The sequence below is a fragment of the Scyliorhinus torazame genome, chromosome 11 (genome assembly GCF_047496885.1).
Source record: "Scyliorhinus torazame isolate Kashiwa2021f chromosome 11, sScyTor2.1, whole genome shotgun sequence".
In the NCBI taxonomy this organism is placed as follows: domain Eukaryota; kingdom Metazoa; phylum Chordata; class Chondrichthyes; order Carcharhiniformes; family Scyliorhinidae; genus Scyliorhinus; species Scyliorhinus torazame.
The window spans coordinates 237,378,015-237,395,184 of record NC_092717.1 but is presented as its reverse complement, the minus strand read 5'-3'; the positions used below and the strand labels follow the sequence as shown (position 1 = coordinate 237,395,184).

At 45.0% G+C, this 17,170-nt stretch overlaps 1 protein-coding gene across 6 annotated transcripts in view; it reads left to right on the top strand.

Moving 5' to 3' along the window:
• Positions 1–17,170, top strand: part of LOC140385858 (intermembrane lipid transfer protein VPS13B-like) — a 1,311,478-nt gene that overhangs the window by 105,426 nt on the left and 1,188,882 nt on the right. For all 6 annotated transcript variants that reach the window (XM_072468452.1, XM_072468451.1, XM_072468450.1 and 3 more), the window contains exon 5: positions 8,295–8,462. In XM_072468452.1, the coding sequence (XP_072324553.1) occupies positions 8,295–8,462 (168 nt within the window). The remainder of the gene's footprint in view (positions 1–8,294; positions 8,463–17,170) is intronic.

The following is a 17,170-nucleotide window of genomic DNA, read 5'->3' as shown; positions in this document are numbered from 1 at the left end:
AGTACAGGCTCTTCGGCCCATGATGTTGCACCGACATGGGAAGTAAAAAAACAAAAGCCATCTAACCTACACTATGCCATTATCATCCATATGCTTATCCAATAAACTTTTAAATGCCCTCAATGTTGGCGAGTTCACTACTGTTGCAGGTAGGGCATTCCACGGCCTCACCACTCTTTGCGTAAAGAACCAACCTCTGACCTCTGTCCTATATCTATTACCCCTAAGTTTAAGGCTATGTCCCCTCGTGCTAGCCATTTCCATCCGCGGGAGAAGGCTCTCACTGTCTACACTATCTAACCCCCTGATCATTTTGTGTGCCTCTATTAAGTCTCCTCTTAACCTTCTTCTCTCTAACGAAAACAACCTCAAGTCCATCAGCCTTTCCTCATAAGATTTTCCTTCCATACCAGGCAACATCCTGGTAAATCTCCTCTGCACCCGCTCCAAAGCTTCCACGACCTTCCTATAATGCGGTGACCAGAACTGTACGCAATACTCCAAATGCGGCCGTATCAGAGTTTTGTACAGCTGCAACATGACCTCATGACTCCGGAACTCAATCCCTCTACCAATAAAGGCCAACACTCCATAGGCCTTCTTCACAACCCTATCAACCTGGGTGGCAACTTTCAGGGATCTATGTACATGGACACCGAGATCCCTCTGCTCATCCACACTTCCAAGAACTTTACCATTAGCCAAATATTCCGCATTCCTGTTATTCCTTCCGAAGTGAATCACCTCACACTTCTCTACATTAAACTCCATTTTGCCACCTCTCAGCCCAGCTCTGCAGCTTATCTATGCCCCTCTGTAACCTGCTACATCCTTCCGCACTGTCGACAACACCACCGACTTTAGTGTCGTCTGCAAATTTACTCACCCACCCTTCTGCGCCCTCCTCGAGGTCATTGATAAAAATGATGTGGAGATGCCGGCGTTGGACTGGGGTGAGCACAGTACGAAGTCTTACAACACCAGGTTAAAGTCCAACAGGTTTGTTTCGATGTCACTAGCTTTCGGAGCGCTGCTCCTTCCTCAGCTAAATGAAGAGGTATGTTCCAGAAACACATATATAGACAAATTCAAAGATGCCAAACAATGCTTGGGATGCGACCATTAGCAGGTGATTAAATCTTTACGGATCCAGAGATGGGGTAACCCCAGGTTAAAGAGGTGTGAATTACATCAAGCCAGGACAGTTGGTAGGATTTCGCAGGCCAGATGGTGGGGGATGAATGTAATGTGACATGAATCCCAGGTCCCGGTTGAGGCCGCACTCATGTGTGCGGAACTTGGCTATAAGTTTCTGCTCGGCGATTCTGCGTTGTCGTGCGTCCTGAAGGCCGCCTTGGAGAGTGGACATTCCAAACGGGAACTAACACCGGCATCTACAGGTCAAAAGTTTTCTCCGCAAGGAGACAATTATAGATTGACGAACCCCGAAAGGCACAATGCCAGAGAGTTTACTGGACATGGACAATCTGGAGAGGGGAAACTGTGGGGACCTGTATAGACGGCTTTTTGAAAAGATGCGCTACGCCGCTGGGCGAAACTTGGGGAAAAATGGGAGGAAGAACTCGGGACAGAAATAGGGTGGGCACTCTGGAACGAAGCACTGTGGAGGCCTATTTCCACCTCCTCATGCAACTGAAAGTGGTGCACAGAGCGCACTTGACAAGAACCAGAATGAGCAGGTTCTTCCTGGAGGTGGAGGACAAATGTACACGGTGCCAGGGAGGCCTGGTCAACCACATGTTCTGGGATGCTCCAGACTTTTTGGGTTCTGGACAGCCTTCTTTGAGGCAGATGCAATGTCCAAGGTTGTTAGGACGAGTGTCGCGCCATGCCCCAAAGTGGCAGTCTTTGGGGTATTGGACCAGCCAGAACTATTTGTGGGAAGAGGGCTGACGCTCTAGCCTTTGCTTCTCTAATTGCCCGCCAAAGAATCCTGCTCGGCTGGTGATCAGCAGCACCCCCCACAGCTGCAGACTGGCTGGCAGACCTGGAGAAGATAAAGCTCACCATTGGAGGGCCAGTTTCCACAAAACATGGAAGCCATTTACCAAATTGTTCCAGGACCTGTTTGAAGCCAACAGCCAATAGGACGTGGGGAAGGGGAGGGGGAGGGGGAGGGTTGGGCGGGGGGGGAGGGGTAGGGTTGGGCGGGGGGGGGGGGGGGGGTTGGGGGGGGAACACACCGGAGCCAACCTGACCACAACCAGACAGGAAATGAATAGTATGGAGGAGGCACCCGTGGTGGAAAAGGAGGGGCGAGGCCAGAGAGCAGAGAACAAGAATACAGGAAAAGGAACTCCCAAGGGAAGGGCGGGGAAAGAAAAGGGGAAGGTCAACAAAAGGCGGGGGGTGAAGGGGGGGGGGGGGGAGAGAAGAGGGAGGGCACTGCCCACTTGTAAATAACGAATAGCTACCCATTGAACAGTGAACGGTCCAGGAAATGACCCTGAAACAATCAGTAAGGGGGGACGGGAGACGACACAAAGGAAATTGGTAAGTACGTTGTAATCGGCACAGTTACCCTTACAACTTGTATCGTGTATAAAATGTAAAAAAATACTTCACTCACAGTATTTTTGTCTCCCAGGTAGGGGACGTGGTTGACATCCTTGATATTCTGTTCCCCAATACTATTTCTGTTGCTGAGGCTAATGACACTTGTTATTTATGCACAAATGATACAGCAATTTCAGGTAAGGAGTAGATGCACAGTTAAAATTCAAATAAAGTTTCTGTCCAAGGTGTATTGTTCCATTGTGAACTTTGAGAAAATAGCATCTTGCTCTCTGGCACACCATTGAAATGAATTGAATGGCATGAAATGGGGGCGGCACAGTGGGCAGCACTGCTGCCTGACAGCGCCAAGGACCCGGGTTCAATTCCAGCCTTGGATAACTGTGTGTGGAGTTTGTACTTTTTCCCCGTGTCTGCGTGGGTTTCCTCCGGATGCTCCGGTTTCCTTCCAGAGTCCAAAGATGTGCAGGTTAGGTGGATTTGCCATGATAAACTTGCCCCTTGGTGTCCAGGGACGTACAGGTTGGGTGGGGTTACAGGGTTTAGGGCCTGGGTGGGGTGCTCTTTCGGAGAGTCAGTGCAGACTCGATAGGCCGAATGGCGGCCTCCTGCACTGTAGAGATTCTATGAATCTATGAAATTGCTTCAGTTGTGCAGTGGGTACAAACTAAGCACACACAGATCATTAGGCCTCGTTTGTTCCATTCTACATGCTTCTTAAGCAATGCAATAATTAATCAATTTCTTTCGAATTGGAAAATGAATTATTACAAGTTTGGAATCCTAATCCTTGGTTTTTAATTGTTGTGGATTTTGAAAATGGAAAATTTTACATTTTCTTCTACTTTTCCGTTCTACCCATTTTTTTCTCCTCTCTTGAGACCAAACTTTTCCCTCTTCTTTCTTTCTCTCTGCCTGATTTAACATAGGACTTGCCCACTCTCATTTATATTTCTTCACTGTGCTTGAACTGTCAATTTCACAGTTTTTCAGCCTGATTGGTTAAAGAGATAGAGAATTGCCTTTTCAGTAAAGGTCCCAGATGCCTGGCTCCCCCTTGTTCTACTATTTTAAGGGGCTGGTTTAGCACAGTAGGCTAAACAGCTGGCTTGTAATGCAGAACAATGCCAGCAACGCGGGTTCAATTCCCGTACCGACCTCCCTGAACAGGCGCCGGAATGTGGCGACTTGGGGCTTTTCACAATAACTTCATTGAAGCCTACTTGTGACAATAAGAGATTATTATAATATTATTATTATTATTTCAACTCACATTTGTCTCGCAAAAAATTTATAAACCTTGAAGTTCAAGAGCAAATCTATCTAGGAGTTCAAGAGCAAATCTATCTAGCAGCAGAGGATGATAAATTAGGAAGGGATGCTGGTGTGGTAATTTCACTAGACTCGTAATTCAAAGCCCCAGGATAATGCATTGAGGGGCATGGCTTCAAATCCTCCCCCTCCCCCCCCCCCCCCAAGGCATCTGGTGGGGTTTAAATTCAATTAAGGGAATCTAGAATTGAAACCTAATCTCGGTATAGATCATGAAGCTATCATCGATTGTCATAAAGAACCATCTGGCCATCAGGTTCACGAATGTCTGTAGGGAAGGAAATCTGAGGGAAGCACAGTGGCGCAAGTGTTTAGCATTGCTGCCTCATGGCGCCGAGCTCCCACGTTCGATCCCGGCTCTGGGTCATTGTCAGTGTGCAGTTTGCACATTCTCCCAGTGTTTGTGTGGGTTTCTCCCCCACAACCCAAAGATGTGAAGGGTGGGTGGATTGACCACACTAAATTGACCCTTAATTGGACAAAATGTTTTTAAAAAAGGGAAGGAAATCTGTTGCCGTTAGCTGGTCTGGACTTCTTCTGATTAATGTGGTTGAATCTTGAACTGCCAATCAGGCAGGGGTGAAAAATGATAGATTTACTCTCCATGCACTCTCTCTCTCTCTCTCTCTCTGCTGTCTCTCTCTCTCTGCTGTCTCTCTCTTTCTGCTCTCTCTCCTCTCTTCTTGCGCGCTCTTCTCTTCTTGCTCGCTCTCGCTCGCTCTCTCTCTCCTCCTTCGCTCCTCTCTCTCTCTCCGTGCATGCACTCTCTCTTACTTGCATGCCAATACTTTCTGCTTGCATTGTTTTCTCTTCCCTTGGTAACATCCACATGTTTCTTCTGGGCAGGAAGATTTGTAACGCACATTAATCCAATCAGTTATGCCGGGATTAACAGAAAATTTATTTCAATAAGATGGTCATAGTTTAACAGCCAAAATCGCCACAAGGAGAAGAAACTCAAAGGGCCACTTGCGAATGTTCTCATCTGCCTGTAGAAAACTGAGAATAGGACTTTTCCGGGTGAGGAAAGGTGACAGTAATGTGACAAACAACACACCTACCTATTCAGCCCATCTAACCTTGCAGGTGCATAGATTTCTGTGTGCTAAGTGGCCATTTTTCAGTTAAATTCAAGTCACACCAACTGATACAATGATGCTAATTCCAGGGCATTATGTTGTACAGGAGTAGGAGAACACTTGTGATACTGCGTGTTTGCAACCGCAAGACATTTTCATGTGTTTGCTCAACATCTGATTTCTGCAGAACCTAACCGATATTGTGAATATGTAAACAATGAAGAAGCCCTTAGTCCAGGTGATTTTTTTTTTACTTAATGAAGTCAAGAGGAGAGGAATCATCCTTTCAAAATAGCTGGCAGCACTACTGTAAGATTTTCACAAGAAGCAATAGAAAGAGGGTGATTGGAAGTACATATTTTAGTTGATGTAAATGGGAAGTGAAACATATTCATCTATAGCTTCTGCTGCCTGTGCTCACTTAAGCAGCTATTAAGTAAAATAATTTGCTTTGCATTCCCTTCAAGAACGCATTTCAGCATGTTGTCATCCACCAGCCAGCACTTCAATTAAAGAGATTCCTCATCTTGGTTCCAAATGAAGCAATCACTCAATTTTGATGCTTTATAAACTCATATGTTCATCGTTAAGGTCTTACAGCCACATGTGCTCTAAAATTCACTTGGAGGATGGCCCGTCTCATCTTTATTACCTCTGTACGGGAATCAGTGAACTGTTAACTCTTAGTTACAGATTCTGCGAGCGGAAAGTTTTCAGTGATAGAGTTACCATGAGTTCAGTTCCTAAGGTCTTTCCGTTGGGAGTTTCTGATTTCCTTATTAGTGCAATGGGAAGAAACTATTTTTGCTATAGATATAAAAATCTTGCTGCACAACAGAACTTTTGGCACTGTATACTTATTAGTGAATGTGGAGGAGAAAAAAAAGCGCTTGGCGGGTATGATATTTCACTCCTGCATTTTGCAGATGATGGCATTTACTACGCACTGGGAATGCATAATGGAGTTCGTTTTTCCAGCTATGATACGGTTGAACAATTTTAAATAGGTTTCTTCCCAGTAGGCTGTTATGCAGGTGCTGACTGTGTCAATTGTTGACACAACTCAAGTCTTTCTGCTTAATAGAGAGTGCAGTGTAGAACACCAGTATGCTGGCCTTTACAAATTAGATCCAGAAATAAAAATAACAGGAGGTTAAATGTTAGCTTACTGGTTTTTTTTTTGCTTGGGAGTGAGGCAGGTCGGGAAAATAACTAATGGGAGCGAAATTCATTTCAAATCCTCATGAGAAGATAGTTGAAGTAGTAAATATGGTATCTAGATTATGTAAATATTTGTGGTTGAACTACAAACACATTTAATGGGAGGGATCCGTGTGTTCCTGTGGAGGTTTTTTTAAGCAAGATCAATTTGTGAAAGTTGCTTATTTTGTATCGAGCATATACTCCTTAAGCACTGAATCTTCCTGTAAGATATAAGTGCAAACAAATTTGACTGACCCCTCAGTGGGAAAAGGCAAAACAGTGGCAATAAAAATGTTGAAGCAAAATGGAAACTAAGCCAAAGGTAATTTGTTAAATTTAGAAAAAAGTTAAATATGTTTGAACTTTCAGGGCAGCACGGTGGTGCACTAGTTAGCACTGCTGCCTCACGGCGCCGAGGTCCGAGGTTCGATCCCGGCTCTGGGTCACTGTCCGTGTGGCGTTTGCACATTCTCCCCCTGTTTGAGTGGGTTTCGCCCCGACAACCCAAAGATGTGCAGAGTAGGTGGATTGGCCACGCTAAATTGCCTCTGAATTGGAAAAAATTAATTGGGTACTCTAAATTTAAAATAAAATATGTTTGAACTTTCATATTTCCAATCTGCTTATTTTTTTGTTGTTCCACTTCTTCTATTGTTTCCTGTCTCATTTTTTTCTTGGTTTTAGTTAAATATTTTAAATTATGTTGTTTTTAACGAATATAAGAACACAAATAGAGTAAGAAGTCTTACAACACCAGGTTAAAGTCCAACAGGTTTGTTTCGATGTCACTAGCTTTCGGAGCGCTGCTCCTTCCTCAGGTGAATGAAGAGGTATGTTCCAGAAACACATCTCCACACAATAAATAGAGTAGGCAATGAGGGCCTTTGAAACTGCTCTGCCAAATAATATGATCATAGATGATGATCCACTTCAATTCCACTTTCCCCCATCCCTTAATTCCCTTAGAATCTAAGAAACTATTGAACTTTGCTTTGAATATGTCAAAGCTCATCTTTGAGTGAAGAAATTTCTCCTCGTCTTTTAAATAGTTGAACACTTATTATTATGAGAATATGCTCCCAAGTCCTACACTCTTGCCAAGGGAAACAGCTTCTCTGCATATACATTGTCAAACCCTCTCAGAATCTTATGTTTCAGTGAGATCACCCCTCATTTTTCTGAAGTCCTGTGAGTATAGGCTCATTCTGCTCAATCTCTCCTCATAGGACAGCCCTCTCATCCTAGGAATCAACACACTGAACTTTTGTTGCACCCCCTCTGAGGCAAATATATTTTTTTCTTGGGTCGAGAGACCAAAGCTGCATAAAGTATTCAGGTGTGGTCTCCCAAAAGCCCTGGATGTGTTCTGCAGCAATTCCTTGTTCCTGAACTCTATTTCCGTTGCAATGAAGATCAAACCTACAGTTTGCCTTCCTAAATACTTGGGTAAAGATATCCCAGATGCCCACAGGCTGCTTTTCCCTTTGAGGGGGAGAGCTGACTTGTGGTGATTTAATCTGAGGATCACCACACCTCAGGCGAGGGGCAAGGTTGAGAACGTGGGCCTTCATGAATAATAATAATAATCGCTTATTGTCACAAGTAGGCTTCAGTGAAGTTACTGTGAAAAGCCCCTAGTCGCCACATTCCGGCACCTGTTCGGGGAGGCCGGTACGGGAATTGAACCCGTGCTACTGCCTTGTTCTGCATTACAAGACAGCTGTTTAGCCCACTGTGCTAAACCAGCTGATAACATCAGCTGATATGGGAATCGAAATCCCTCTGAACCAGATCTATTAAAAACAGCTCTATGATGCAATAAAATGTTTGAAACCTCTTCCAGTTTACCTGCAATTATCTCTTTTGTAATTACCTTTAATTATTTTCATCAGGCTCAGATGATGTGAAGGAAGAACTCTAGAAACCTTGGTGTAAGAGCAGAGAAGCTGCTCTCAAACCCACTTTATTCAGTATGTCCGTTGACCATTCTTTGAGCTATAATAGCAGAGTTGGAATAGACAGCAGTTGTTCTAAGCCAGTGTTTGAAACAGATAGGAAGTTTCTACAATAGATTTCTCTCTCTAACAAAGACTTGCTGTCTAGTTATAAGTGGCATTAATGATGTCTTTCTCTTTTATCTGGCAGGTTATGTGCAGAGCTTGATTAGGCGTGTTGTGAACAATGTAAACATTGTGGTAAACAATCTCATCTTGAAGTATGTGGAGGATGACATTGTTCTCTCAGTCAACATTACATCTGCAGAGTGCTACACCGTGGATGAGTTTTGGGATCGAGCTTTCATGGATATATTAGGTGAGTGAAATTTTGCTTTTTGCAAGTGTATGACTGCAACATGTACACAAAGTCATTCAAAACAGCAGGGTAGTTGAGAATGAAATTCCGACCAGAAAATTGAAACATAATTTTTCGTGTTCAAATGAGCTCAGTGTACTCAAAAATGATCAGCAATAATTTGACATCAAATCTTCTCATTTGGAATGAGTTTTTTTTTGCAATCAGCAGTGTTTTGCCATCTTTGACATCAAGTGAGCGCCAGAAGTCCTTGTGTTGAAAAACGCAAGGCAGTTAATGACTTAATCTGAATTAAATTTTCTCGTTCCGTCTAAAGAATCGTTCCATGATAACATGCTTCAGAGCACCCCTATTGGTTCTTAATTCATTTCATTCGTTGCTGTCCTAGGAAGAAAATATGCAGGAAGCGAGACATGTCTCAGCATCCCCAGTGCCTCCCTTCCACACCCACCATACCCCAATCTCCATTCAGAATCCCCTGGTGGATATTCAGAAATATGGAGAATAAATTTGATCATTTTTGGTTACCGAGTGCTTAAGTAATTTTGCTAATCGGAAATGTTTGAGCATTGCATTTTGATAAGCAGTTGATAATTCTGTTAGTTCCTCAATATCAAATGATAGGTGAATGATTGCTTTTGAGTTCAAATAATAGCAAATCACAGCTAACTGATTGCTTATGAGCGCAATTGATGTCAAACGATTGCTAAATTATTGCTTTTGAGAGTAATTGATGTCAAATGAGAGCAAATTAATGTTCTTGAGTGCTATTGATATCAAACTTTTAAGGAGTTAGTTAATTTGTGATAGTTAAGAATTATTTTATGTAGTGTCTTTAACATAGATGTTATGAATACAGGGTTTTATAAGATCATTATGTTTTAAACTGTACCCATAATTTAAGGTAAAGCAGAATACTCTTGGTAGGGATTAGGAGGAGGCTGTATAGCAGGCCTAGTGGCCTGGTTACCATGAGTTCAAGTCAATAGACTTGTTGAACATAATGCAAAGTTCTCACATCTGGAAAAAAAAGGCAAGAGCAGTTGGTCAGACTTTGTGTTCAGGATTTCAGACTGAAAGAGGGAGAGAAAGGAATTTCACAGAGATAAGGGACTGCAGTTAGAGTGTGGTCTGCAAAGAGGAGAATGTGTCCTTTTTTTGTATTTTTACTTGGGATGTTTTTAAGGGCAGCACGGTAGCATTGTGGATAGCACAATTGCTTCACAGCTCCAGGGTCCCAGGTTCGATTCCGGCTTGGGTCACTGACTGTGCGGAGTCTGCACGTCCTCCCCGTGTCTGCGTGGGTTTCCTCCGGGTGCTCCGGTTTCCTCCCACAATCCAAAGATGTGCAGGTTAGGTGAATTGGCCAATGATAAATTGCCCTTAATGTCCAAATTGCCCTTGGTGTTGGGTGAAGGTGTTGAGTTTGGGTGGGGTGCTCTTTCCAGGGGCCGGTGCAGACTCGGGGGGCCGGATGGCCTCCTTCTGCACTGTAAATTCAATGATAATCTATGATTAATCTAGGACAAAGGTTCGGCACAACATCGTGGGCCGAAGGGCCTGTTCTGTGCTGTATTTTCTATGTTCTATGTTCTATGTCGGCATTGGTAGGCTACATGAGTATATCTGTGCTACATGGACAGTCGCAGTTGAAGAGGGTGGTTCACAACCACCTTCTCAAGGGCAATTAGGGATGAGCAATAAAAATGATGGACTAGCCAGTGACCCCACGTCCTGTGAAAAGTTTAATGACAGGCAGAAAGCAGGAGGGAAATTGGTCTCTGGTTAAAGATATGCATCCCATCGCAATGTAAGGAATTAGGAAGATACATCATGGCCTGGTCAGGAGGGAAAAGAACCACCAAAATAGATCTTACTACTTGTATTTGGTTTGGGAATTCTTCGGAAAATAAGAGAAGTGCTTGTTCAAGGTCAGTTGACCTTGTATCTCGGTGAAAAAGGGAGAAATTAACCCCTTGGAAGCTGGATTGATGTTGGATGGGTTCCTGTAAAAAATGCAATTATGTGGAGAGCCGGCAGTGAAGTATAACTGCGGCGTAGGGTTTTCAGCTGTGTTAAAAGTTAAAGAAAGGATATATTTTCTCTAGTTTAGAGTAGCAGTTGCCGACTAAATAGTGTTCAATCAATGTTGATTTTCGTTTGTTTGTTGCAGTAAAAGTTTTAAGATTTGAAACCTTGTGCAACCCTTTCAGTTGGCTACTGGGAATTTAGATCTCTTGTTTAAGGTTGTCTGTCTGGGGGAGTAAAGGGATGCTCATTTAAGACTGTTTGAGGACTGTCTTCTCACAGATTGGTGAATCTTTGGAATTCTTTACCCCGGGAAGCTGTGTAGGCCAAGTCCTTGAACATTTTCAAGGTTGAGATGAAAGGTTTTTAATCAGTAGGTGTATTTAGGGTGACAGAGATACGGCAGGGAAGTGGCCTTAGTGAATGTTAGATCAGCCATGATCCTATTAAATGGCAGAGCAGGCTCAAAGGGCTGAATGGCCTACTCCTGTGTTATCAGACCCAATTTGACATCAAGAATCGAGAAAATGTGACCCAAATCTTGCTCAAATAATTAGGTTTAAGGAGTGTGTCAAAGGAGGATGGAGAGGTAGAGAGGTGCAGCGGTTTATGGAGGGAATTCCGCAGCTTAAAGTACAAGTGCTGAAAACACTACACCCAATGATGGAATAGTTAAAATCAGGGATGCGCCTGAGGACAGAATTGGATGAGTGCAGAGATCTCTGAGGGTTGTCGGTTTGGAGTAGGGTAAACCAGGATGCGAATTTCCCAATTGAGCCATTGCCAGACCAGTGGTATACTTCAGTGAGCATAGGGATTATGAACATTGGATTAGCCAAGGTAACAAAACCAGCTGGAGCAGCTGAATGGAGTCAGGGGCAGATGCTATGGAGGTGGAAACAGTCGGTGGAATGGATATGTGGACAAAGCTCACCTTGAGTTCAGATACACACCAAGGTTGGGAACAGTCTGCTTTAGCTTTACATAGTTACTCGAGTCGGTGGCTAGGACAGGAGTTGTGTTGGGGACCAAAGTCAATGGATTCAGTCTTCTCAATATTTAGTTGGAAGTAATTACTGCTCATTCAACACTGGATGTCAGACGAGCAGTATCACAATTTAGAGACAGTGGTGGATTGAGAGCGATGGTGGTGAGCCAGAACAGGGTGTCATCAGTATACATGTTGAACCTGACCTTGTATTTTTTAAAATATATGTTTTAATTATTTAAATTATTTATTATAATACAACAAATCCTAAAAATTGGTGCAGAACGGTATAAGTGTTTCTGTATACATGAGTACAGAAAAAGACAGAACGGCAATACAGTTGGTTCCTAAACCTAATGCCTCCAACCATACAACAGAAACCCCCCCACAAAAGTTAGAGAATAGGGGAGAAGAGGTTGAGACGGTGCAAAGATGGTAAGATGATTCACGCCTTTAGGTACAGGGAACTCAGAACTGTTTTTTGTGGCCTGTGGCAAACCTTGTAGGAGCAGGTCAGACATAAATTTGAGATAGGGGTCCCATACTTTTCAAGATCATTCAATAGTTAAAATATTATTCAACTGTTTCTCATTGACGCCAATGATTCTCCCGTCCAGGATCCTCAGAATTAGGAATAAAGGAACAAATTCTAAGACTGTACCGAATATCTTCTCGAGCCCTTCAGGTATATCAGACCAGTAGGATTGAATTTTGACACAGGATCACACACCGTGTGTGTAGTCACCCTCAGCTACCTGGCACTTAGGCACAGTGAGGATATAGCAGGATTCAACCTGTGCCTCAAGCTTGGTGTGATATTCAGACGGTGTAATATTTTGAACTGAGTCTCCTTCATTCTATTACAGATTGAAATTTTATTGGCGTATTCCCATGTATTACCCAGGTCTCCTCATCAATATTGACTGCAAGGTATTTCTCCCACGACTGCAGTGTTTCAGATATAAAACTTTCCAATTAGCTTTTTAGGTTCTTCAGAAATCAGGATTTTTTTTTTCATCGAAGATATTGAAGCGTCAAGATGCATAGTTGTCTTTATTAAGGATAAAGGCCGGGATTTTCCGAGCCCGCACCGGCTTGGAGAATCGGAGATGATGGCGTGACGGCCCGCAATGCTGGGACGTGATTCTCCGGCGACCAGAGAATCGGCGGCAGCCGCACGACCGACGTGGCGCTGGTCGGGGGCTGTTGAAAGAGGCCCCCGCGGTGATTCTCCGTGGTCGACTGGCTGAGTTCCCGCTGGTGCGGTTCTAACATGGTTCCACCCGGCGGGAGCTCGGACCCGTGGCCGTCCTGGTGGAGGGGAGGGAGCATCAGACTCCGGAGGGACCTCCACGACGGCCAGGCCCGCAATCGGGGGCCACCAATCGGCGGGCGGGTGCGATCTGGGGGCGGGGGCTACCTTCCGTGCCAGCCCGCTGTGTGGCTCCGCCATGTTGCGCGGGCCCAGCGCGGAAGTGGCTGCCGTGCGCATGCGCGGACCCACGCCGGCAGTGCAGGGCCGCGTATCGCAGCCGGCGCTGCGTGGAGCACTCCGGCGCCGGGCTGGCCCCCTGTGGACCTTAGAATCGCTGGACCAGGAGACCCGTTGACGCCGGTGTGAAACACGCTGGTGTTTATGCTGGAGTCAACGCTTAGCTGTGTATTGCAGAATCCTGGCCAAAGTCTTTTAAGTTGCAGATATTTAAAAAAGGAGTGTCTCGAGGTGTCAAATTGTTGGCAAAAGGCGACGAGGAAGAGCCATTGAACAGATCTCCCAGCCTACAAATATATCTAGGTATCGAATCCATGGTCCATAATAACTGTGGGAAATCTGGGTTGCCCTGAGTGGGAGAGAGAGAGTGGAACTTAATTTAGATCTCCCTTCCTGCATGGACCATCCTACATACTTTAAAATAGTTATAGGATTTTCACTCTTGGCAGACACAACCTTGAAAACACTGTAAAACAACAGGGCATGTAAGGAGTATACAGACGGGCCTGCTTCAGCATCGGGCCAAATGCTGTGAACATAGAAAATACAGCACAGAACAGGCCCTTCGGCCCACGATGTTGTGCCGAACCTTTGTCCTAGATTAATCATAGATTATCATTGAATTTACAGTGCAGAAGGAGGCCATTCGGCCCTTTGAGTCTGCACCGGCTCTTGGAACGAGCACCCTACCCAAACTCAACACCTCCACCCAACACCAAGGGCAATTTTGGACACTAAGGGCAATTTATCATGGCCAATCCACCTAACCTGCACATCTTTGGACTGTGGGAGGAAACCGGAGCACCCGGAGGAAACCCACGCAGACACTGGGAGGATGTGCAGACTCCGCACAGACAGTGACCCAAGCCGGAATCGAACCTGGGACCCTGGAGCTGTGAAGCAATTGTGCTATCCACAATGCTACCGTGCTGCCCTTAAGAACAAATAAATCTACACTATATCATTTTACCGTAATCCATGTACCTATCCAATAGCTGCTTGAAGGTCCCTAATGTTTCCGACTCAACTACTTCCACAGGCAGTGCATTCCATGCCCCCACTACTCTCTGGGTAAAGAACCTACCTCTGATATCCCTCCTATATCTTCCACCTTTCACCTTAAATTAATGTCCTCTTGTAATGGTTTGTTCCACCCGGGGAAAAAGTCTCTGACTGTCTACTCTATCTATTCCCCTGATCATCTTATAAACCTCTATCAAGTCGCCCCTCATCCTTCTCCGTTCTAATGAGAAAAGGCCTAGCACCCTCAACCTTTCCTCGTAAGACCTACTCTCCATTCCAGGCAACATCCTGGTAAATCTCCTTTGCACCTTTTCCAAAGCTTCCACATCCTTCCTAAAATGAGGCGACCAGAACTGTACACAGTACTCCAAATGTGGCCTTACCAAAGTTTTGTACAGCTGCATTATCACCTCACGGCTCTTCAATTCAATCCCTCTGTTAATGAACGTGAGCACACCATAGGCCTTCTTCACAGCTCTATCCACTTGAGTGGCAACTTTCAAAGATGTATGAACATAGACCCCAAGATCTCTCTGCTCCTCCAAATTGCCAAGAACTCTACCGTTAACCCTGTATTCCGCATTCATATTTGTCCTTCCAAAATGGACAACCTCACACTTTTCAGGGTTAAACTCCATCTGCCACTTCTCAGCCCAGCTCTGCATCCTATCGATGTCTCTTTGCAGCCGACAACAGCCCTCCTTACTATCCACAACTCCACCAATCTTCATATCGTCTGCAAATTTACTGACCCACCCTTCAACTCCCTCATCCAAGTCATTAATGAAAATCACAAACAGCAGAGGACCCAGAACTGATCCCTGCGGTACGCCACTGGTAACTGGGATCCAGGCTGAATATTTGCCATCCACCACCACTCTCTGACTTCTAGCGGTTAGTCAGTTCGTTATCCAATTGGCCAAATTTCCCACTATCCCATGCCTCCTTACTTCCTGCAGAAGCCTACCATGGGGAACCTTATCAAATGCCTTACTAAAATCCATGTACACTACATCCACTGCTTTACCTTCATCCACATGCTTGGTCACCCCCTCAAACAATTCAATAAGACTTGTAAGTCAAGACCTACCCCTCACAAATCCGTGCTGACTATCCCTAATCAAGCAGTGTCTTTCCAGATGCTCAGAAATCCTATCCTTCAGTGCCCTTTCCATGACTTTGCCTACCACCCAAGTAAGACTAACTGGCCTGTAATTCCCAGGGTTATCCCTAGTCCCTTTTTTGAACAGGGGCACGACATTCGCCACTCTCCAATCCCCTGGTACCACCCCTGTTGACAGTGAGGACGAAAAGATCATTGCCAACGGCTCTGCAATTTCATCTCTTGCTTCCCATAGAATCCTTGGATATATCCCGTCAGGCCCGGGGGACTTGTCTATCCTCAAGTTTTTCAAAATGCCCAACACATCTTCCTTCCTAACAAGCATTTCCTCGAGCTTACCAATCTGTTCCACACTGTCCTCTCCAACAATATCGCCCCTCTCATTTGTAAATACAGAAGAAAAGTACTCGTTCAAGACCTTTCCTATCTCTTCAGACTCAATACACAATCTCCCGCTACTGTCCTTGATTGGACCTACCCTCGCTCTAGTCATTCTCGTATTTCTCACGTGTGTAAAAGGCCTTGGGGTTTTCCTTGATCCTACCCGCCAAAGATTGTTCATGCCCTCTCTTAGCTCTCCTAATCCCTTTCTTCAGTTCCCTCCTGGCTATCTTGTATCCCTCCAATGCCCTGTCTGAACCTTGTTTCCTCAGCCTTACATAAGTCTCCTTTTTCCTCTTAACAAGACATTCAACCTCTCTTGTCAACCATGGTTCCCTCACTCTACCATCTCTTCCCTGCCTGACAGGGACATAAATATCAAGGACACGTAGTACCTGTTCCTTGAACAAGTTCCACATTTCACTTGTGTCCTTCCCTGACAGCCTATGTTCCCAACTTATGCACTTCAATTCTTGTCTGACAACATCGTATTTACCCTTCCCCCAATTGTAAACCTTGCCCTGTTGCACGCACCTATCCCTCTCCATTACTAAAGTGAAAGTCACAGAATTGTGGTCACTATCTCCAAAATGCTCCCCCACTAACAAATCTATCACTTGCCCTAGTTCATTACCAAGTACTAAATCCAATATTGCCCCTCCTCTGGTCGGACAATCTACATACTGTGTTAGAAAAGCTTCCTGGACACACTGCACAAACACCACCCCATCCAAGCTATTTGATCTAAAGAGTTTCCACTCAATGTTTGGGAAGTTAAAGTCACCCATGACTACTACCCTGTGACTTCTGCACCTTTCCAAAATCTGTTTCCCAATCTGTTCCTCCACATCTCTGCTACTATTGGGGGGGGGGGAGCGGGGAGGGGGGGGGGAGGGGGGGGGGGGAGCGGGGCGGGGGGGGGGTGCCTATAGAAAACTCCTAACAAGGTGACTGCTCCTTTCCTATTTCTGACTTCAACACATACTACCTCAGTAGGGTGATACTCCTCAAACTGCCTTTCTGCAGCTGTTATACTATCTCTAATTAACAATGCCACCCACCCCCCACCTCTTACCACCCTCCCTAATCTTATTGAAACATCTATAACCAGGGACCTCCAACAACCATTTCTGCCCCTCTTCTATCCAAGTTTCCGTGATGGCCACCACATCGTAGTCCCAAGTACTGATCCATGCCTTAAGTTCACCCACCTTATTCCTGATGCTTCTTGCGTTGAAGTATACACACTTCAACCCATCTCCGTGCCTGCAGGTACTCTCCTTTGTCAGTGTTCCCTTCCCCACTGCCTCATTACACGCTTTGGCGTCCTGAATATCGGCTACCTTAGTTGCTGGACAACAAATCCGGTTCCCATTCCCCTGCCAAATTAGTTTAAACCCTCCGGAAGAGTACTAGAAAACCTCCCTCCCAGGATATTGGTGCCCCTCTGGTTCAGATGCAACCCGTCCTGCTTGTACAGGTCCCACCTTCCCCAGAATGCGCTCCAATTATCCAAATACCTGAAGCCCTCCCTCCTACACCATTCCTGCAGCCACGTGTTCAGCTGCACTCTCCCTATTCCTAGCCTCACTATCACGTGGCACCGGCAACAAACCAGAGATGACAACTCTGTCTGTCCTGGCTTTTAACTTCCAGCCTAACTCCCTAAATTT